General features: G+C 44.9%; 1 protein-coding gene across 1 annotated transcript in view; it reads left to right on the forward strand.

The window, feature by feature from the left end:
* Nucleotides 1-22,588, forward strand: part of itga9 (integrin, alpha 9) — a 143,888-nt gene that overhangs the window by 75,756 nt on the left and 45,544 nt on the right. Inside the window, exons 16-18 of the mRNA XM_079512784.1 lie at nucleotides 13,979-14,134; nucleotides 18,631-18,707; nucleotides 19,542-19,689. Of these exons, the coding sequence (XP_079368910.1) occupies nucleotides 13,979-14,134; nucleotides 18,631-18,707; nucleotides 19,542-19,689 (381 nt within the window). The remainder of the gene's footprint in view (nucleotides 1-13,978; nucleotides 14,135-18,630; nucleotides 18,708-19,541; nucleotides 19,690-22,588) is intronic.

Below are 22,588 nucleotides of genomic sequence, written 5' to 3' on the forward strand. Positions count from 1 at the left end.
AAACGAAACCTGTTTCAATTTCAAGATCTTCAACTTTGGATGGAACTATGATACAGTACGTATGTGTGCTGCTTCTGGGATGGAATGGCTGTGGTATGCGCTGTGTTATGCACAGAAAGGTATTTATTGGTGTTTGTTCGTGGTGTAGATCATGCATGACTGTACTGTACATATGGTATATGTTTCCTGTCAGTTAAGTGATAGCTCTCCTATAAAGTGCTCTTTCCCCCAAAGGGCAGATTTTTGGGGGGCTTTTTTTTCTTTTTTTACTAGCCAAGGGGGAAATATGTAGTACAGGTTTGCTCAAAGGGGGATATTACACCACAGTGTGGTGTTTTACAGCATTCATAATGTTTTCACTTCAGTAAAGGTTAAGATTATACTTTGACCTGTAGCTCTTAAAATGAAAATGGTTGACAAAATACTGAATAGCTCTAGACTTCCCTCTCCAGAGCAACATTGGTAACTTCCTCCTGGGAGATCCCGAGGCGTTCCAAGGCCAGTGAGTCGATGTGATCCCTCCATCTCATCCTTGGTCTGCCCCGGGGGTCTCCTCCCAGTGGGACGTGCCTCGAGGACCTCCCTAGGGAGACGCTCGAGAGGCATCCTATATAGCCAGATGCCCGAACCACCTAAGCTGGCTCCTTTCCAGGCGAAGAAGCAGCGACTCTACTCCGATCTACCATAGATAAATAGGCTATTTTTGTGATTTTGTTCGGGGAATCAAGAAAGATGACCTCTTAAATGAACTGTACAGGACCTTCAGTAGTGAATAAAAAATAGTAGAAGTCCAAACCTAGTATTTGGCTGAATCACGGCAGTTATACAGTGTGGCCCGTACCGTCTATTACTTTTAAGTTTTAACTACTCAAAACCTGGTCTGCTAGTATTCCCTCTACACCAAATGTATTCACAGGCACAGAACAATTAGACCAGACAAATTGCAACAATGTGTCTTTGAATGACTAATGGCCCCTATAGCCCCCTACAGACTGTAGGAGTTTTAAAGTTGTCGGCGAGTCATCAGATCGTTATGTATTTCACACTGCAGGAGTCTTTTTTTTAAATGGACTGTCATTATATCTTTGTGGCTTTCACACTAAACGATTGATAGCCGAGTAGGGATCGGCAGTGTATTACATTGGCTGTAATACAGGCCTTCTTGGGACGCGGTCGCAACCCAGTTCATACTAGTATGATGTCCAGTCGGCGAGAGAGCCAAATATTAAACCTGCTACTGTAGATATTCAGAAACGCTCTGGAAGGCGTCGGCGAGGGCTTTTATCGTCGCTAAACCGATAGACCCCAAATTATATTGTAAATCTATGTTAATTTAACTCTGAGAGGGTCTGTTTGGTTCCATATACGCCTCGGACAAAGCCAACTCAATCATGACAATAAACAATGTGGTGGACCTAGAAAAACAGGACAGGGAACACTTTTTGTTTTGTTTTTCTTCTTACTAATAATTTGATAGGCCCAAAACATTGTGTTTATTGTCATGATTTGTCCCGCGCCAAGTTGGCTTTGTCCGCGGTGTAAACGTCTTTAAATAAATACTTTTTGAAAAGTCTATGGGGAAAATGAACGAGGAATTATTTTCCAGGCCTCTCGCCGGGGGCGGGACTGCGACACTCTATACTCACTGTGAGTCGTTCAAAGACGTTGCCCGCTGTTGCTCCAATCTGTTTCAACCTACAGTAGCTGCAGTTTCCGTTATAACACTTGATTATATGAATCCTTGCAAAGGTATCATCTGAGCGGTACAGGGCACAACCAAAGCATAGAAGCAAGGAGAAGACATTAGGCAATGTAAACAGCTCTTCTGTCAATGTCATGTGATGTGATATTATAACATTAACCTTGCCAGGGCATAGTAGTCCTGACTCCTCACAGACTGCATCAATTCCTCGTACACTATATCGGACAGCAAAATATATAGTCTAGACAAAAGAAGGGCAGGGCTGTATTTCATTTTCGATCAGAAATTGTATGCGCACTGTTTTTGTTGTTCTTTCACTATAGGACAAAAAAACATTAATTATTACCATTTGGAAGCATTCAGTTAGCATTGGAACTCAACTGGCCACTATACTATACATATCTAATAATCGAATCTTTATTAACCCATTTTGGGCGGGAACCCCTTTTGGTGTTAGCATTATGTTATGCTTTAGCTATTGAAAAATAGCAGATCTACAAGCTCATAGCGCGCCACCGAGTGGCGCGCTACGAACTTGTAGGTCTGCTATTTTTGAAAAATCGAAGAACCACTGACATAGAAACATAGCTTTTTCAGAAAACTGTCAGGATGTAGAAGACATTTTTAGCTATTTTTGAAAAATCGAAGAACGACTGACATAGAAACATAGCTTTTTCAGAAAACTGTCAGGATGTAGAAGACATTTTTAGAATCTGATCTCAGGTCAGAATGGGTTAACTAAAGATGTTGCCTCTCGATGGTAACAGCATTTTTTGCCTTACTAGCGAGACATCGTACAGTAAATACATGATTCCTTTGGAATGATACAGTTAGTTTGATCTGTTTCTGGTAAACGGCGTGACACACAAACAGTCCTGGGGTAAAAAAATCTGCAATTTATTACTCGTGGTTCAGGTTTGTTCGTGAGGCTGGACAGACATCTGAGGCTCTGCCTCTATTACTAACATCACACAGACGCAACTATTCTCTCCTGGCGGGAGTTCGAGAGGTAATCATGAGCGCTTTAAGGTTGAATCATATAATATGCTTTCACTACGATTTTTAGACATTACTCAGAGTAACACTGTTCTGAACAGCCTTGCTGTAACTTTTGGTGCTTAGTTGGGTGATTCTTTTTTTAACAATTCAGGACATTTTTTATCTCTAAGGCTTGAGTGACACAAAGATCACTTTGAGGCAAGCACAAATGACTCATAGAGTTATTACTTTGCTGACTCATAGAGTCAAGTATAAGTCTTCGGACTTTACTGTGAAATCCTTGAATCGCTGAATGTTTTATTATGATTGCTTTTCTAAATATATCATATAAAATCAAATCAAATAGATAATCAGACCAGCAGAAAAAGGGCAACAGGGGTGCTGATGGCCGGGTGGTTGGGTTGTGGGTTGTGGGGCACGGGCCGCGTCGTGGGCTCTGACGCCTGGCAGCGAGTCAGTTCTGTCTCCATTACCGGGCCTGGCGGACCTTTGCTGTGTGTCACACCCCCCCCCCCCCCCCCCCCCCAACCCCCCCCGGCTCTCCCTCCCTGTTTCCTGTCTCTCTACACCGTGGACTATCAATGAAGGCAAAGAGAAAGAAGAACAACGTAACAGATTGCAGACCAGAAGTGGAAAGACAAAGGCACTGGGGGCGGGGCAGAACCACTTCTGATTTGTTAGGACATCATAGACAATAGGCAGTGGTGTAAACTAACTAAGTACATTATTTTAGTATTGTACTTAGTACTTGTACTTAAGTACTGTACTTAAGTACAATTTTGAGGTATTTGTACTTCCAATTTACTTTTTATTCTCCTCCACTACATCTCAGAGGCAACTATTGTACATTTACTCGACTACATTTATTTGAAAACTTTAGTTGCTAGTGACTTTGATTATTATTACAAAACATACATTAACCACTTCAGCCCTATATACATTTCGGAACATTTTGAAAATGGCAGATCTACAAGCTCACCATGTGTCGCATCGCGACACATGGTGAGCTTGTAGATCGGCTATTTTCAAACGTTTTTAAATATACATTTAAAAACCTTAAACGAGACATTCTGCACAATGAGACATGACATTTTGATGACAATACTTTTGTACTTGTACTCGTCGTTCTACATTGCAGTATTGATACTTTTACTTTTTGGGTACTTTTCCCACCACTGACTAACAGGCCCAACTAAATAGTAAATGCACCGACGAGGCTTGATCAAGAATTAAAATAATGATGAAAGTAGTGCAGTGACAACAACATAATAGGAAATGCTTAGTTGGTGATATTGCTTTGGTTCAGAAGCAACTTACTGCAAAGTTGTTAGCAAGTGGCATCCATGGTAGCTAGTCTTTTAAAGATGTCGAAACTAAATGAGTGAGAGTGGAGTTTGGGGAACACAATTAAGTATACATCAGTGGGAAATATGGAAGGGTTTCTAGCAGATAAATCAAGTATGAAAGAGTAAAAACCGCACAGTAAAATCCCTAATCCCTGAGGATGTTTGCCGTGTATAGTGAAACCTAGTAAGCAGTTTTGCAAGAGGCATTACGATTGCAGTAAGTGTCTAGTATAAAACCCCCAGTGACAAAGTGGCTTTAGAACACAGTTTCTCAGCCGCTGTAAAATCAAGAGCCCCACAGTTTGATATGCATTATTAGTGTGGTTGCCCTAATTACAGTTTGAGATTAGTTTTTATCTCTAGGAGCCCCCAGTCTTGATGTCAAATCCTCAGTGTTGACTGAGGTTTCTGACTGTAATCCTCAGAGTAATTGAGGCGGGTTATTGACCTATAATAGGGTCCATTTGGTTCACACAACTGCTGTCATTTAGCTGTGGACCGCCTGAATTAAGCCCCTCAAAGTTGAAAACCACTGACGTAGACCATGTGGTTCTCAAAGTGGGGTCCAGGGACCCTTAGGGGTCCATGAGGGAGTTCAAGGGGGTCCCCAGCTAAATGATAGCTAGGAACCAAATGGACCCTTATGGGTCTGTAACTCAGAGAGTGCACAAATGGAACCAAACGGACCCTATAGTGGGTCCATTTGGTTCCATTTGTACACACTCGGAGTTAAATTAACATTGATTTTGCAATATAAATTGGGGTCCCAGAGATAGAAATGCCATTAAATGGGGGTCCGTATAGCCTAATGCATGTCAAACTGGGGGTCCTTGAAATTAAAATGGTTGAGAATCACTGCTAGAGCCGTACACATTCAAATTTACAATTTAGGCATTTAGCAGACGCTCTTAATCCAGAGCGATTTACATTAAGCAATAACAAAAAGCATGGCATACATCACATATATAAAAAGTAGTTATCATGAATCATGCGTAAACTAAGAACGTAACAGTGGAGTATCTATGTAAACTATACATACTATACTATATAATATATTATACATGTGTACTATAAAGTACTATGACTACATAAAGTGCAATTCTAGAGCTGTCTACGTAACAAGCTATAAGTCTGTTTAAAATACTATCTAAGTCTACATAATGTGCTATCTAAGGGGCTAGGCTAGGGCAAAAAAGTCCTTGACACAAAAAAGTTGAGAACCACTGACGTAGACCAGTCAGCGATGGCACACCGGCAAAACAACGACGACGTGATCGAGGCCCAGAGTTTATACACACGGTCTGACTCTTATACTCTACCATATGCTCCGTCGTGAGACCATGAGAATAATATGACGTTTGGCATCGTGAACGCATGTATCCCATATGCCAGAGATGTTAGCGTAAATACTTGTCAAGAGACATTCCAAATGGCCCTCTGTCTATTTTAACACTTCATTGTTCCCATTCATCCATCCATCACTCAGCCAGAGAGCTGTTTCTACTTATCCATATGAGATTCCCATGCATTGCACATTGACATTAAGCATGAGCGGCCCCTAAATCCTGCAAGTCATCCAAGTGCCGTTTGCCCTAAAAAGGAAGACCGTACGTTAGTCAGTTTCCTACGATAGTTAGTTGAAAAATGTTCCCATGACCACTTGGCCGGCTCTCTGTGCGTAGCAGCGTAGCGGTGCGTACGGTACGGTACATGTGCGTTTTTTACAATGGAAGGAAGGAGAGGCCGGCCGGTCTGGCTAACGCGTCGACCAGAGCAAAGAGTTCTGTTGTGTTGCTCCTGAGTTTGGGCCAAAGCACGGGGCGTTTATACTGAAGATCAGAGCTTCTAGAGGTGACATCATCCTCCCCGCACCCACTATGAGAGAACCTCTCTGTGAACATGGAGGGGCAGTTTGGTCCGCTGCCATCTTGCTGATCAGATTAGCATGTGAGAGTTAAAGTCGCAATCCGGAACTTATTTGAATGGTAAATGGTGCATTTATATAGCGCCTTTTATCCAAGGCGCTTTACATAGATTGTGCATTACATTCACCCATTCACACACATTCATACACCATTCAAGGCACCAACCAGCACATCAGGAGCAATTAGGGGTTCAGGGCAGTATTATGCGTGTCTTAAGTACCATGTCTTATTAATATTACTTAACTTAACCCATTTTGACCTGAGATCAGATTCTAAAAATGTCTTCTACATCCTGACAGTTTTCTGAAAAAGCTATGTTTCTATGTCAGTCGTTTTTGTCAGGATTTAGAAGACATTTTTAGAATCTGGTCTCATGTCTTAGTGGATTAATAGAATTGGCACATCTGCAGTGGTTGGAGGTGGTTTCCCTACTCTTAAATTGAGACATTTTTAGACCCTTGGTATCTACTGGTGACAAGTAGTACCGTGTGAAGCTCAGTCATAAGACCAAACGTCTCCCCTGCTGGCCAAGCGGTTAGTCCCTCTTGGTGAGCGGTGGATGTGTGGGTCTCCTGCTTGTGGGAGACCATGGTTCCCTCTTGGTGAGCGGTGGATGTGTGGGTCTCCTGCGTGTGGGAGACCATGGCTCCCTCTTGGTGAGCGGTGGATGTGTGGGTCTCCTCAGTGTGGGAGACCATGGTTCCCTCTTGGTGAGCGGTGGATGTGTGGGTCTCCTCAGTGTGGGAGACCATGGCTCCCTCTAGGTGAGTGGTGGATGTGTGGGTCTCCTCAGTGTGGGAGACCATGGCTCCCTCTTGGTGAGCGGTGGATGTGTGGGTCTCCTCAGTGTGGGAGACCATGGCTCCCTCTTGGTGAGCGGTGGATGTGTGGGTCTCCTCAGTGTGGGAGACCATGGTTCCCTCTTGGTGAGCGGTGGATGTGTGGGTCTCCTCAGTGTGGGAGACCATGGCTCCCTCTTGGTGAGCGGTGGATGTGTGGGTCTCCTCAGTGTGGGAGACCATGGCTCCCTCTTGGTGAGCGGTGGATGTGTGGGTCTCCTCAGTGTGGGAGACCATGGCTCCCTCTTGGTGAGCGGTGGATGTGTGGGTCTCCTCAGTGTGGGAGACCATGGCTCCCTCTTGGTGAGCGGTGGATGTGTGGGTCTCCTGCTTGTGGGAGACCATGGTTCCCTCTTGGTGAGCGGTGGATGTGTGGGTCTCCTGCGTGTGGGAGACCATGGCTCCCTCTTGGTGAGCGGTGGATGTGTGGGTCTCCTCAGTGTGGGAGACCATGGTTCCCTCTTGGTGAGCGGTGGATGTGTGGGTCTCTTCAGTGTGGGAGACCATGGCTCCCTCTTGGTGAGCGGTGGATGTGTGGGTCTCCTCAGTGTGGGAGACCATGGCTCCCTCTTGGTGAGAGGTGGATGTGTGGGTCTCTTCAGTGTGGGAGACCATGGCTCCCTCTTGGTGAGCGGTGGATGTGTGGGTCTCTTCAGTGTGGTAGACCATGGCTCCCTCTTGGTGAGAGGTGGATGTGTGGGTCTCCTCAGTGTGGGAGACCATGGCTCCCTCTTGGTGAGCGGTGGATGTGTGGGTCTCTTCAGTGTGGTAGACCATGGCTCCCTCTTGGTGAGAGGTGGATGTGTGGGTCTCCTCAGTGTGGGAGACCATGGCTCCCTCTTGGTGAGAGGTGGATGTGTGGGTCTCCTCAGTGTGGGAGACCATGGCTCCCTCTTGGTGAGCGGTGGATGTGTGGGTCTCTTCAGTGTGGTAGACCATGGCTCCCTCTTGGTGAGAGGTGGATGTGTGGGTCTCCTCAGTGTGGGAGACCATGGCTCCCTCTTGGTGAGCGGTGGATGTGTGGGTCTCCTCAGTGTGGGAGACCATGGCTCCCTCTTGGTGAGCGGTGGATGTGTGGGTCTCCTGCTTGTGGGAGACCATGACTCCCTCTTGGTGAGCGGTGGATGTGTGGGTCTCCTGCTTGTGGGAGACCATGGTTCCCTCTTGGTGAGCGGTGGATGTGTGGGTCTCCTCAGTGTGGGAGACCATGGCTCCCTCTTGGTGAGCGGTGGATGTGTGGGTCTCCTCAGTGTGGGAGACCATGGCTCCCTCTTGGTGAGCGGTGGATGTGTGGGTCTCTTCAGTGTGGTAGACCATGGCTCCCTCTTGGTGAGCGGTGGATGTGTGGGTCTCCTGCGTGTGGGAGACCATGGCTCCCTCTTGGTGAGCGGTGGATGTGTGGGTCTCCTCAGTGTGGGAGACCATGGCTCCCTCTTGGTGAGCGGTGGATGTGTGGGTCTCCTGCTTGTGGGAGACCATGACTCCCTCTTGGTGAGCGGTGGATGTGTGGGTCTCCTCAGTGTGGGAGACCATGGTTCCCTCTTGGTGAGCGGTGGATGTGTGGGTCTCCTCAGTGTGGGAGACCATGGTTCCCTCTTGGTGAGCGGTGGATGTGTGGGTCTCCTCAGTGTGGGAGACCATGACTCCCTCTTGGTGAGCGGTGGATGTGTGGGTCTCCTCAGTGTGGGAGACCATGACTCCCTCTTGGTGAGCGGTGGATGTGTGGGTCTCCTCAGTGTGGGAGACCATGACTCCCTCTTGGTGAGCGGTGGATGTGTGGGTCTCCTCAGTGTGGGAGACCATGGTTCCCTCTTGGTGAGCGGTGGATGTGTGGGTCTCCTCAGTGTGGGAGACCATGGCTCCCTCTTGGTGAGCGGTGGATGTGTGGGTCAAAAGTAAAAAGTCAAAGTCATATGATTTGTCACACACGTTACCGCAGTGAAATTTGTTCTCCGCATTTGACCCATCTCTTGGAGCAGTGAGCCGCAGCCAAGGAGCGGTGAGCTGCAGCCGTGCCGCGCTCGGGAATCATTTGATTAGTAGATTTGACCCCCCAATCCAACCCTTGATGCTGAGTGTCAAGCAGGGAGGCATTGGGTCCCATTTTTACAGTCTTTGGTATGACCCGGCCTGGGATCGAACCCCGACCTCCCAGTTTCAGGTCGGACACTCTAACCACAAGGCCACTGTCTGGTTATGTAGTTGAAATTGATCTATGAACTTGTTGTGAGGCCTGTCAGGAAACACTCTTAACTTCTAACACTGGGTCAGGGAAACAGACTGGGATCCATTGTTGGGAGAATCTCCTTTTGGAGGATATGAATATCAAAGAGATTATGACACTAATGAACTCGGCTACTCAGACTCTGAATGGTATTCCACCACAAGTATTATACCACAAGTTTTCATTTGAATTGTGAGTTTTGAAGAACCTCCGTGTCATTGATATAGTGTAGGCTATGTCCTGTTTGATTTGAACGCAACAGTCACCTCCCTGAGGCTTTAATGAAACTAACACAATGACTGTATTTAACTCTAGCGACCCCCCGTGACAGGCTATTAACACTAACCATGTCAGGAAGGAACTTCTCCGTTCCATAAATAAAGGAATAATGATTATGTTATGGGGGAGGCTATTCCCTCACTCGCCCAGGGACAAGAGCCGTGGTGAGGCAATCAGTAAAGCTTTAATAGGGGGCTTAGTTTAATGAATAAAACATTATTTTTAAGTAGGATTGTAAGATGATATTATACAATATAACGTACGTACATCACTGCAGTGGTTGGTCCCTATACACTTCCATTAGGGTAGGATTACTGTACAATCAGTGCTGTCGCCTTTTTCGGACTGTATAAATAGTACGTATGCTCTTGCGTGTGGTCAATGGATGAAATGATTAGCATGATATGATGATACTCCGCTTTTTTACAAAAACTTTGGCACGGCATACTACGTAGTATATAGGGTATAACGGTAGACTATCACTACACCACTGATAACAACTGGTCGATAATGTCTATTATAAAGTTATTTATTTGAAACAGACAGCGTACTGGATTGAACACTTATTGTTCAACACTACGGGTCGTGGCTCCACGTTGGCAGACATCACTTGGGCACGAAGACAATCTGGGCTATATTTTTGTCCCTAAACTACTTTATTTACTATTTTGAAAATAATTTTTGAATAGTTCAACTAGCCGATCTACATCGACATTCAAAATTGATTTTCAAAATAGTAAAAGTGAGTGGTACTGTACTGTACTGTACTGTACTGTACTGTACTGTACTGTGCTGTGCTGTGCTGTGCTGTGCTGTGCTGTGCTGTGCTGTGCTGTGCTGTAATGTACTGTGCTGTACTGTACTCCTCCCTGGTGTGTGTGTGTGTGTGTGTGTGTGTGTGTGTGTGTGTGTGTGTGTGTGTGTGTGTGTGTGTGTGTGTGTGTGTGTGTGTGTGTGTGTGTGTGTGTGTGTGTGTGTGTGTGTGTGTGTGTGTGTGTGTGTGTGCTCGCTCGCTCTACTGGCCAATTTAGGTGTTGCAGCTACGTACACATACATACATACACGTACGTACACATACACACACACACACATAGCTCCACATAGGAGTGGCTAGCACCACTCAAAAAAGACAAAGTAGTTTAGGGATAAGGGGTTTAGCATGGACGAAAATAGAGCCCTTGATCTGTCTCTGCCTCCGGGGCTTATGTGTGTTTGTCCTTATTGTAGTTCTCTCTCTCCGTTGGGAGGGAGAGAGAGGTAACGGACATACAACTCATGGATTGTACCTTTAATAAGGGCCTAATAAAAAAAAGCACAGGCCAAGTGTTACCAATGACCGCCTCCACTTGTAATGTGCAGTGGCTGCGAGTCCTGGGGGTCCTCCAGCTAGTCTGTAGCCCCACTGTGTTTGAAGTAGGAAGTGATTCTGTGCCTGCCCAATAATCTGGGTATACTGTTGGAAACGTTTTGGAAAGCCATATACTGCGCTCTCGTTTAATGGAAAAATAATCTAATGACTGCGTCCCCTATTCACTTAAAGGTCACTTTTCAAGCATGAGATTCTGTGCAAACATCACATTTTGATTTTAGAACAACAGGTCATTATGTCCCCAGCAATTCTCTCGAGGCTCGTGAAAAACGTGAGATAAACAGTGGGGAGCGGCAGGGCCGGGGATGGGGGGGGGCTGCGCGCCTGCGCCGCCGAGACCCCCGTGCTAAGTGTTCCCAGGGGGGGGAGGGGTTCACTCTGAGGCCAGCGGACAGGGGCCATTTGACGCATTCTGCTTTTAATGGGGGGAACTGGCACTGGAAGGACATCAGCCTCCGTCCTTCCACAGTTATACACACCACTTGTCGCGGCGCTGACTGAGCACAACATTGTTCACCTCGCGGCTCCTGAGCCGACCAGACATTGCTGGAAACAACACCGTCTCTATGAGCCCCAGTGAGGCATCATTATAATGACGGCTGGGAGGGTGACCTCTTCGTCTGGCTGCAGTTGGCCATGATGTTAACTGAGCGTTGTCACTGTCACTGACCCGTCCTAGTGTGCATGGGAACTTGCCAGACGCTTGGAATGGTTACTAGTGGTCTGGTCGGGTCCAATGGACAGTCAGGAAGTTAATGTCCTCGTAAAGAATCAAGGAGGATCAGTGAGAATGAACTGATGTGGTCATGACCCATTTAGTTATGGGCGTGCAGCACTGTTCCCAGCGGGGAGCCCTAGAGCCATCTCTTTATTTTGTTTTTTTTGCCTGTTCATGTCCTGCACATAACACAACTTTTCCTCTTTCCTGTCATAACTCTCTCACTGTTGCTAGGTAGCAAAGGGGCGTTCATTTAACTCGTGAGAAAAAAAATGGCACACTCGGGTTTTTGAGAGTGTTGTGAGTTCTTTGCAGAGCGAGCGTGTCCTGATATGTGCGGCTGCCAGTGGTGGAAAGTATTTACTGTACGTAACTTAATACTTACGTACACTTTTGAGGTATTTGTACCGCTTTACTTTTAGTATTTCCAATTTCCAATACTTTTACTTCTACTCGACTATACATCTCAGAGGTAAATATTGTACTTTTACTTCAGCCCTATATACATTGCGGCCATTCGAAAATAGCCGATCTGCAAGCTCACAATGTGTCGCGATGCAACACATTGTGAGCTTGTAGATCGGCTATTTTCAAAAGATTTTCATTTGAAAATGAAAATGGGACTTGAAATGGGACATTGTGCATACACTTTCTACTACTACATTTTGATGCCAATATACCTTTGTACTTTAACAGAGTATTTCCATATTGCAGTATTGATACTTTTACTTAAGTAAAACATGCAAGTACTTTTTCCACCTTTCGGGTGGCTGCCTGCGGATGGGTGGGTTGGACGTAGGGAAGCGTTGTGATAATAGACAAACAGAGAGAGTGCAAAAAGAAAAGAGAGCCCTCACTGACAACCGGAAAAGGCACAGAGAAGCCCTTGTGTTTACATTACGGGCCGTGGCTCCACGTTGGCAGACATCAGTCGGGGCAACAGAGGCACAACGTTTGCCTCTGGAGCTTACGTGTGTTTTTTCCTGTGGCTTTTGAGACGCGGAGATCAGAGCCAGGGCCCACCGAGTGGCCTTCAAAAAGATCACAGTCGAGTTTAATGGACATGGGGTTGAATTGAAAACATTAATAATATCTGCTGCTTCGTCCCATGTAAGCCTTCCAGCGATATCCTCTAATGAAGACATGGGATTTCAATGGGACTCTTCATTATTTCCAAATCTGCAGCCAAATGAAACACCCCCTTTGTGGTTTCTTGTCATATAGCCAGAAGCAACACACAAAAAAAAGATGCACACGCAAAGATTTGACCGGCAACGTGTCACCATCATCATATAGCCCATGCCCCTTCTCAGGGTCAGGGAATGAGCTCAAATGAGGTTATATCTTTTGACAAGATACATTTCTGACCTCTGTCTTTTGAGGCATTCCATACCGCAGTAAGTTGACGTTTTTACGACGACTCTTGTTGCCAAGTCTGGCGGTATACTGATGTTACTGTACGTTAAATCACATCAACACTTCTCATCTGAATTGTAGACAGACAGCGATGGATGGATGGGTGGTGGACGGAGAGAGCTTGTTATCCTTATTTGACAGTTTTAGGCTTTTCTTTTTAAAGACTTTTGAGAAGGTTTTCTGCCTTTTATAGGGACAGGAAATAGGGAAAGATTAGGGGAGTTGCATGCAGAAATAGCTTGGGGACTCTGCAACAGGCAGCAACCCTAATGGGTCAGCCCTAGGTGCGATTCATACTCCTATTTTACCGCTGTAGTGGCGAAATGATTTCGGCTCGTCAGAAATTTTCAGTAGCACCGAAGAGCCGACTTTAGGACGGTACCATCCCCCCCGAACCTCAAATGACGTCACATTGTAGGCTCTACAGAGCCGAACCGACTTTTATTTGGCTCTAAAATAGGAGTATGAATCGCGCCTTAGACAGTTTTATTTGACCTGCGTACCAAAACCACGAAGGTGCAACTGAATCTTATAAACAACGTAAGCATGCTTCACTATCTACGGACAGGTCCTCTGTTAGCATTTGAGTCACGCATACAGGGACAGGCAGTGAAATATTTTAGCGAGTCTGTGGAGTTGCACAGAAACGTGTCTACTCCATGAGGGGAATACTGGCTTTGATTGATTGATTGATTGATAGATAGGGGGGGGACTTTGACTTTTTTACAGGGGCCAGTTTCAAATTGCCCGTGAGTGGTCTTTGAGAGCGGTTTTGACTAGGTGAGTCTAGGGATTCACATGTCTTTAAGGCTGTTGGTAGGGCGTTCCACATTTTAGTGTCATAGGAGAGAAATTAATTTAACCCCTTGGTTTGAGCCAAATCTGCGTTGCACGTGGTTTGTTCAACTCCCACTGGTGTTGTGATTGTGGACTTGACATTAAGGAGGTATCTACTATATTTCATTGATCAAATATACAATATACTAAAAAAAGCTGTAATTTATCCTGCATATCTCCCATGCTGTTGTAAGTGGTGCATAGAGATTCCTACTAGTATTCTGTATTCTGTTGTAAGTGGTGCATAGAGGTTCCTACTAGTATTCTTCAGTTGTCACGAGTCGCATCTGTTGAGATAACCTCGCTGCGTGTGCTCTTTTACAGAAGGACGTGAAGGACGTGTTCGCTGCCATCACGTTTGAGGTGGCTTACAGCCTGGGGAAACACGTGCTGACCGCCGGACCGCAGGACAGAGATCTGCCCGCCTTGACTCCAGTGCTGCGATGGCAGAAAGGGGACAAGATCGCTGCAAGAAATGAGGTTAGACACGCTGTCAACCCCCCATGTGATGAATGGGAATTGGAGGCAGCATGAAGCAGACATTCCAAATCTTTTCTGGGGTTCTGGATGTCTTTTTGTCAGGGGACCCACCACAAAGTGTTTTGTGCAGTAGAAGGAGTAAATCACACACTGTCGAGGTTAAATGAACAAGACTAACTTGTCGTACATCATAGATTCATGTGGCCAGGCTATGGCGTAGGACTCGATATTTGGGCAAGTTTCAGCCCACTTTAACTTGTCCTTCACTTGTTCTTCAGTTGTTCTCACACTATCCTTTCAAGAACCCCCATAATTATGAGCGTGTAAATGGAACCAAATCCATTGGGTTCCATTTGTACACTCTCAGAGCTACAGACCTATAAGGGTCCATTTGCCATGGCATTGAAAGAAACAAACCAATGACATCATCTCACTTCACCCGTGTGAAGTGAGGCGCACTCTTATCATCATACATCATCTCATTCCGCCACCGAGTGGCGCGCTACGAGCTTGTAGGTCTGCTATTTTTGAAAAATCGAAGAACGACTGACATAGAAACATAGCTTTTTCAGAAAACTGTCAGGATGTGGAAGACATTTTTAGAATCTGATCTCAGGTCAAAATGGGTTAATGTCGTCGTCGTCCTTTCTCACTGACGATGTTCTGACAATCTACTGAAGTGCCATTAATGGCAGGACATGTGAGATTCTCACACGGCAGACACATCTGTAGTACAGCTAAAAGACACATCTACAGACACATCTGTAGTACAGCTAAAAGACACATCTACAGACACATCTGTAGTACAGCTAAAAGACACATCTACAGACACATCTGTAGTACAGCTAAAAGACACATCTACAGACACATCTGTAGTACAGCTAAAAGACACATCTGTAGTACAGCTAAAAGCTGCTATGACTATGAATTGAGGGATACTGTTTGAGTCATACTACTACATTATGTATCTAATTAAATTATAACGAGGAGTAATATTCTGCGGGGGTTGGAGATGACAGCATGGTGTGGAACTGGTTCAAGGTGTTGGTCAATGAGGGAATAAAAAACAAAAACATGTCCCCTCCCTCCTTCAGTATTATGGAGTGGAATATATTGCAATTAGAATGTCATAGAGCTGTTCACACAGATGTTTAACTCAAAGTCAAAGTCGTACGATTTTTTGATTGATTTATTAACAGTTTGCAGAATTACAGTACATTTCAAGTACAACTCAATACAAAAAACTGTTAACAGTGAGTGGACGACACCATAAAGCATTACACTTGTTTACAATATGGCCCACCATTTTCAATTCATCAAAACATAGGAGGTAAAAAGGTAAAAGAAACATATACAGTGAGGGGAAACAGGGGTGGGTGGGGGATTCAGATTTTACGGGGGCCAGTTTCGAATTGCAGCCGTCCGTAGGTGCCCTTTGAGAGCAGTTTTGAAGGAGTCAAGGGATTCGCATGTCTTAATGACTGTTGGTAGGGCGTTCCACTTTTTGGTGGCATAGGAGCGAAATTAATTTAATCCCTTGTTTGTGCCGAATCTGGGTTGCACATGGTTAGTTGAACTCCCTAGATTAGTCACACACGTTGCCACAGTGAAATCTGTTCTCCGCATTTGATCCATCTCTTGGAGCGGTGAGCCGCAGCGTGCGCCGCGCTCGGGAATCATCATTAGTTGATTTGAGCCCCCAATCCAACCCATTGATGCTGAGTGCCAAGCAGGGAGGCATTGGGTCCCATTTTTACAGTATTTGGTATGACCGGCCGGGGATCGAACCCCCGACCTCCCAGTTTCACGGTGGACACTCTAACAGGCCACTGTCTGACTATATTGTTTACTGGATCGGTCGGTGTTCTCTAGGTGTTGGTCACACATTGATAAGCGCCATTACCTGTAGAAGTTGAAGTACACTACAGGTTATCTGGAGATTCTGGACCATGTGTTTCCCAAACTTTTCAGGTCGAAACCCAAACGAGTTTGTTTGCCCGGGACCCAAACTAGTGAAAATAGCAGATCTTACAAGCGCGCAATGCGTCGCTTCGGGCCGCGTTGCGTGCTTGTAGATCAGCTATTTTCACTACTTCTTAATTTAGTTACATTTTGTATTTATGGATTTTTTTTGTTTGTTTTGCAGTCGGGAAAGAAAATGGGATTTTTCCTCGAGTCGCCGTGGCCCATAAAAATTGGTCCGTGACCCACAAATGGGTCCCCGACCCACTGTTTGTGAAACAGTGATCTGGAGGGACCACCAAATCCAGTATAGGCCTCAGTCATTTTAGTTTTTTTTCAAAAACTCCACCGCAACATCAGCGAAATGTTCTACGAGTCCAGTTTCTGAAGTGGTTAACCCATTTTGGGCGCGAACCCCTTTTGGTGTTTTAAACATTATGTTATAATTTAGCTATTGAAAAATAGCAGATCTACAAGCTCATAGCGCGCCACCGAGTGGCGCGCTACGAGCTTGTAGGTCTGCTATTTTTGAAAAATCGTTAAAATGTGCCTCAAATCATTCAGAAAATTGTCATGATTTAGAAAACATTTTTTTTTAATTTCGACGTCAGGCCTGAAGTGGTTATAATGTCCTGCTCTGCAGCGTGATTGGGATGGAAATGAGAAACTGACCACAAACGATACCTGTAAGGCAGGCATTAAAGGCACGTCCTCTTCCCATCAGCAGGCCTGCAGGAATGTATGGAATAGATCCAAAATGGAGAGCTTTAAAATTATATGGTGTTGGTTACCATAGCTTGCTATTGGGGGGGGCTGTGTTGACCTTTCAACAGTGGAATCCAGGAGATTGATGAATTTATTTTCTTAGCAACCCCCCCCCCCCCCCAAAAAAAAACCCCGACCCCCCCCCCCCCCCCCATGCCACATGTGCTTCCCCAGCCACAGCATGCGCTTCTTGAGAGGTGGGGGGGTGGGGGACTGGGGGGGGGTCGGATTAGCATCTCTCAGCACTTAAGAGAATCCATTTTGTCAGGAATTCATGGCAGCTAAATGGGGATTTGATTACCATGCATTACGTTTACTTACTTTCATCCGGCGAAGCGTTGGTCTTTATTTATTATTATTATTATTATTTTCATTTATTTTTTTAATGTTATTTTTTCGAGGAACCTTTATTTTCATTCGACACAGATATAGACAGAGAGAGGGAGGGTGTGTCACCTTATATAGCTTTTTAACCACTTTAACCATTGTTTTAAAAAAAAAAATTAATAATAGCAGATCTACAAGCTCATAGTGCGGCACTCGGTGCCGCGCTAGGAGCTTGTAGATCTGCTATTTTTTAATTTTTTTGATCGTGAAAATGTCCTGGAACAACATATTGGTCCTGGAACCCCTTTTGGTGTTAGCATTATGTTATGCTTTAGCTATTGAAAAATAGCAGATCTACAAGCTCATAGCACGCCACCGAGTGGCGCGCTACGAGCTTGTAGGTCTGCTATTTTTGAAAAATCGAAGAACGACTGACATAGAAACATAGCTTTTTCAGAAAACTGTCATTTTCAAACAGACATTTTTAGAATCTGATCTCAGGTCCGTTGTCCTTGACATGAAAAAGGGCTGAGAGGCACTGGCTTGCTGGAGACGGAGCCATTATTGCAACAGTGACACAACACTGCCCCCTGTGTAGAGTCCAGTGTTTAGGCTACACTAGCTGCACTTTATTATTATAATTATGTTGACCATGAGGTCATAAGGAGTGGTGGGAAAAAAAGTATTAGCATGTTTTACTTCAGTAATAAAGTCTCAATGCTGCAATGTAGGCCAAGTGGTCCAGGTGGATGCCACATAATAATAGGCTCTGGCCTGACGCATCGCGTGTTCGAGTCCCGTTCATGATGACCTTTGCTGCATGTCTCTCCCCTTCTCTCTCTCTGTCTCTCTCTCGCTCTCTCTCTCTCCTCTCAGTCTTCACTTGATCTGTACTATCAATAAACGCAGAAAAGCCAAAAACAAATATATATATATATAAAAATAAAAATAAATACTGCAATGTAGAACATTGCAAGTTAGTAAAAGTTCGGAATTCAAAATTTATTTGAGTAAAAGTACAAAAGTATTGGTATAAAAATGTAATTAAAGTACCAAAAGTAGAAAGTATTCAATATGCGGAATATGTCCCATGTTAAGTTTTCAAATCTTTTGAAAAGTGAGCTTGTAGATCTGCTATTTTATCTGCTATTATATATATATATATATATATATATATATATATATATATATAGGGCTGAATATATAGGGCTGAAGTGTTTAATGTATGTTTTGTGATAATATGTATGTATGTTTTGTGATAATATTCAAAGCAACTAGTAACTAAAGTTTTTACAAAAGTACAATTAGTTGCCTCTGACATGTAGTGGAGTAGAAGTGAAAGTACAGAAAATCTGACACGCTCAAGTGAAGTACAAACACTTCAAAACGTAAGTACAGTGCTTAAGTAAATGTACTTAGTTACTTTCTCCTCCTTCCTCCAGACTTGGTTCGAGAAGAACTGCCTGTCAGACGACTGCGCCGCCGACCTGCGTCTACACGGGAGACTGTTGCTTTCTGGGTAAGAAAAAACAAAAACACTAACTGTAGCTTCCTTCTCGGTTTGGCCATTAAAACGTGTACTGTTTATATTAGCGTTACTGGCCAGTCCGCCCTGCTCCGAGGAAGTACGGCTGACGTCATGGTCATGAGGAGGCCCGGCCTGGGTGTGGAGAATGGAACCCTGAATGATGCATGCTTTGGCTCTGAAAGCATGGAGGATGTCCATGTATTTTCGTTCATTACAGGGAGATGCCTTCTTTTTTTCTTTTTTTGGTCGTATGTCTTTTCAGAGAAACAATAGCATACCCGCTTCCTCTCCAGGAAGGCGGCAGTCAGTCATCCATCTAATTTTTATTTAAATGTCCAAAAAGTCACATAAACATGCTTTTGAACGAACACTCTCATCTTTCGTCTGAAACAATTAGCTTTAAAGCTGCAATCGAGAACTTAAATGTAAAAAAGTCACATAAACATGCTTTTGAACGAACACTCTCATCTTTCGTCTGAAACAATTACCTTTAAAGCTGCGATCCAGAACTTAAGTATGGTTCATACAATAGCCTACGTCTAATACGACATGCAGTGTTTGGGTGGGACCCCTACTGGTCTGACGCTCATATTTCCCCCGCCCAAACATTCGTCGTTCTCAGCAGTAAAAAAAATAATAAAGTAAAGATCTAATCCCGGATATAAGACATAAATCGCAGCTTTAGAACTCTATAAAAAGAAAAAGGCTCCCGTCTGTCTAAATCCCAGCTTAACACGTTTTTTTTCCATTCGCACACTGCTTGCCCGAGGTGTGCATATTTAGTGAAATCCATTGTGTCTGACTGTTCCGTTTTTGGATCTCCAGGATGTACAGCAAGCCCCACCTGGCCCTGGGCGGGGTGAGGAACGTCTCGTTGAACCTGACCATCTCCAACTCCGGAGACGACGCCTACGACACCAACATCTACTTCAACTTCTCCAGAGAGGTCTTCTACATCAACTTCTGGCAGAAGGTCCGTTTTGTTGGCATGGCCCAAAGTGTAGCTGCTACATGTATTTACTTAAAGACTGGCAGGGTGGTGATATTACACAAATAGTGCTTTAGGCTTCAAGTTGCATGACTAATTTAATGAACGAGGTTGACTTTAAGGATCAACTTACCAGTGGTCCCAATAACGCCTTCTTCTGTTTGGGAACTGGATCGGTGTGGAATGACCCGTTTTGGGTTAATACCTTCCTGCATAACTTATGTTATGCTTTAGCTATTGAAAAATAGCAGATCTACAAGCTCATAGCGCGGCACCGAGTGCCGCGCTATGAACTTGTAGGTCTGCTATTTTTGAAAAATCGTGAAAATGTGCCTGAAATCTTTGAATATATATTCTTTCAGAGTTTCAGTTTTTAACTCAAATCTTTGCTTCTGGGGTGTCCCTGGAACAACATATTTTGAAATATTGTAGCTGCTACATGTATTTACTTAAAGACCCCCTCCTCTTTCTTCTGTTTATTATTCTTAGAGCTGGCTGTTGTCTGTTGTGTATATTATGTTAGCGGTTGCGGCTGATATGATATCATGCGAGTGAATCATAGGAATGCTAATAGAGCAACTACATGTTCTATTTCGAGGGGGGGGAGATAAAGGCTGATGACAAATTTGGAACACATGGGAATTATTAGTAGAAGGCCATTTGTGCTGCAGCAGCTATTGTTGTACAGTAGAGATGGATGAAGGCATGAAGCGGCTTATAATGACATCACACTGCGAGAGAAGTCCAAATGCTGACGAATACAACAAGATAGATATGTACAGTATAGTCCATAAAAGCACCATGTCTCTGTATGTACGCACATACTGTACGTGTGTACGTACGTCTGTAAACTCGAGAACCGTTCGCCCCACCGACTTCAAATTCGACACACGCGTTCCACACCCCCACAGGGAGTGCAACGCCCTGTGTCGAGTCCGTCGGATACGCCGTTGTCCAGAACCAGCACACAAGCCTCTGCCCCGGGCACTGGACCTGATCACCCCTATATCTCCATATATGGAGCTGGCCTGACATACATCACAATGATTGTTCTGACTCTATTTGGGCATGCCTGACAAAGAACTCCATATATGGGCATAAAAGGGACACAGACATTACATTTCCAACTTGCATCGTTCCAAGTAGGCCAGTGCCCCACAGACACCGCTCTAGTGTAGTCAAATCGTCAGTATTGATTTGTGTTCAATTAATACTGCAATCCGGAACTTATTGTAATGAATAAAAGTTAGTTGTTTTCTTTTTACCAATCTGTATGGTAGAGTATGCCAATGTAAGTAGTAATCTGCAGTGGTTGGAAGTGGTCTCTCTAGTCTTCCATTAGGAAATGTAGACGGACCCTAGTGTTGGGTCGGTCACCCACTGTTTGGCAAGTAGCGCTGCCTGAAGGTCATAAGCTTTATGACATATCTTCCTTGGACAAGCGGGTATTTCTTCTCGTCTGAGCGGTAGAAATGTGTTCTCTGATGCGGGAGACGTGGGTTTGAGATGCTGTTAGAGGATTTTACAGTGGTCCCATTTTGGGGGGGCTCAATGTACCCCTGCAAATTAAAACAAATCATCCAGGAGGATACACCAGTTAATATAGAACCTTGAGAAATATATTATGTTTCCATTCGGACAGATTGTATATAACTTTATACTTCACGTTTAAACCCCAGCATCTCTATTCTGGGGGGAACATTCACCAAAAAATAGCTGATCTACAAGCTCAAGATGAAAAAGAAAGCCCCCAAGTGCATTATCAAAGTATTCATTTCTAAGGCACCCCTGGACTTGTGTCATGGCACCCACTTTGAGAAACGCTGGAGTGTTAATTAAGCCTACATTTAGTACACTCACAGAGTTAAAGGAACACGCCGGATCTTGTTCTGTGTAGGCAGATATAAGAGGTCAAAGGGAAGAGGAGAGAGTGCCCTAGCAGCTGTACCGTCTCGGAGGATTCCAGATCCTTTGGCTGACCCTCAGTCACAAGTTTCCCTGATTCACTCAAGACAGACGCCCCTACGCATGCAGTCGGCCGTAGTGCTGTGTGTGGGTAGAGCGGCCGTCTGGTGATCGGAAAGGCCACTGGTTGGCCTCCTGTCCGGTGGGAGCCGCCCCCTCTGTGTCTACATGTCGAATTGACCCTGCAGCAAGGCCACTAAACCCCTAATGCCCCCAGCCCACTACACACACACTTTGCCGCGGCGCCAAGACCACAGAAAACGTGTCACGACGATTGAACCTACTTTTCACATCAACGACGGGGGACAACCCTTCAATGTGACATACTGTCACAGAGTAGACTGTGGCGGAGCACTGGGCCCCTCTCAGGGTTCCTTGATTGAGCTTAATATATGATTGATAGTTAGGGCTCTGTAACTCCCAGAGTGTCCACATGGAGCCAGCCAGGCGAACCCTTACGGGTCCTTTTGGTTCAATGTGTACATACAGAGTTATGGGGGCTCCGTGGCCTATAACCCATTTTGACCTGAGATCAGATTCTAAAAATGTCTTCTACATCCTGACAGTTTTCTGAAAAAGCTATGTTTCTATGTCAGTGGTTCTTCGATTTTTCAAAAATAGCAGATCTACAAGCTCATAGCGCGCCACTCGGTGGCGCGCTATGAGCTTGTTGGATCTGCTATTTTTCAATAGCTAAAGCATAGCATAATGCTAACACCAAAAGGGGTTCCCGCCCAAAATGGGATAATGCCTATTAGGAGCTCAGAGACCTCTCTGTCTGCAGATGATTGTCAGCCCCGCAGTCTGAGATTTAGAATTTAGGCCCAAATGGCTTTCCCAGAATGGGAGAGAAAGGGTTGCGTAGGCTGGAATCTATTGGCCGCCCGCTGCCGCGGGGTCCACCGGGTCTGCTCGCTCG

This window comes from Electrona antarctica, assembly GCF_951216825.1.
Source record: "Electrona antarctica genome assembly, chromosome: 10".
NCBI lineage: Eukaryota > Metazoa > Chordata > Actinopteri > Myctophiformes > Myctophidae > Electrona > Electrona antarctica.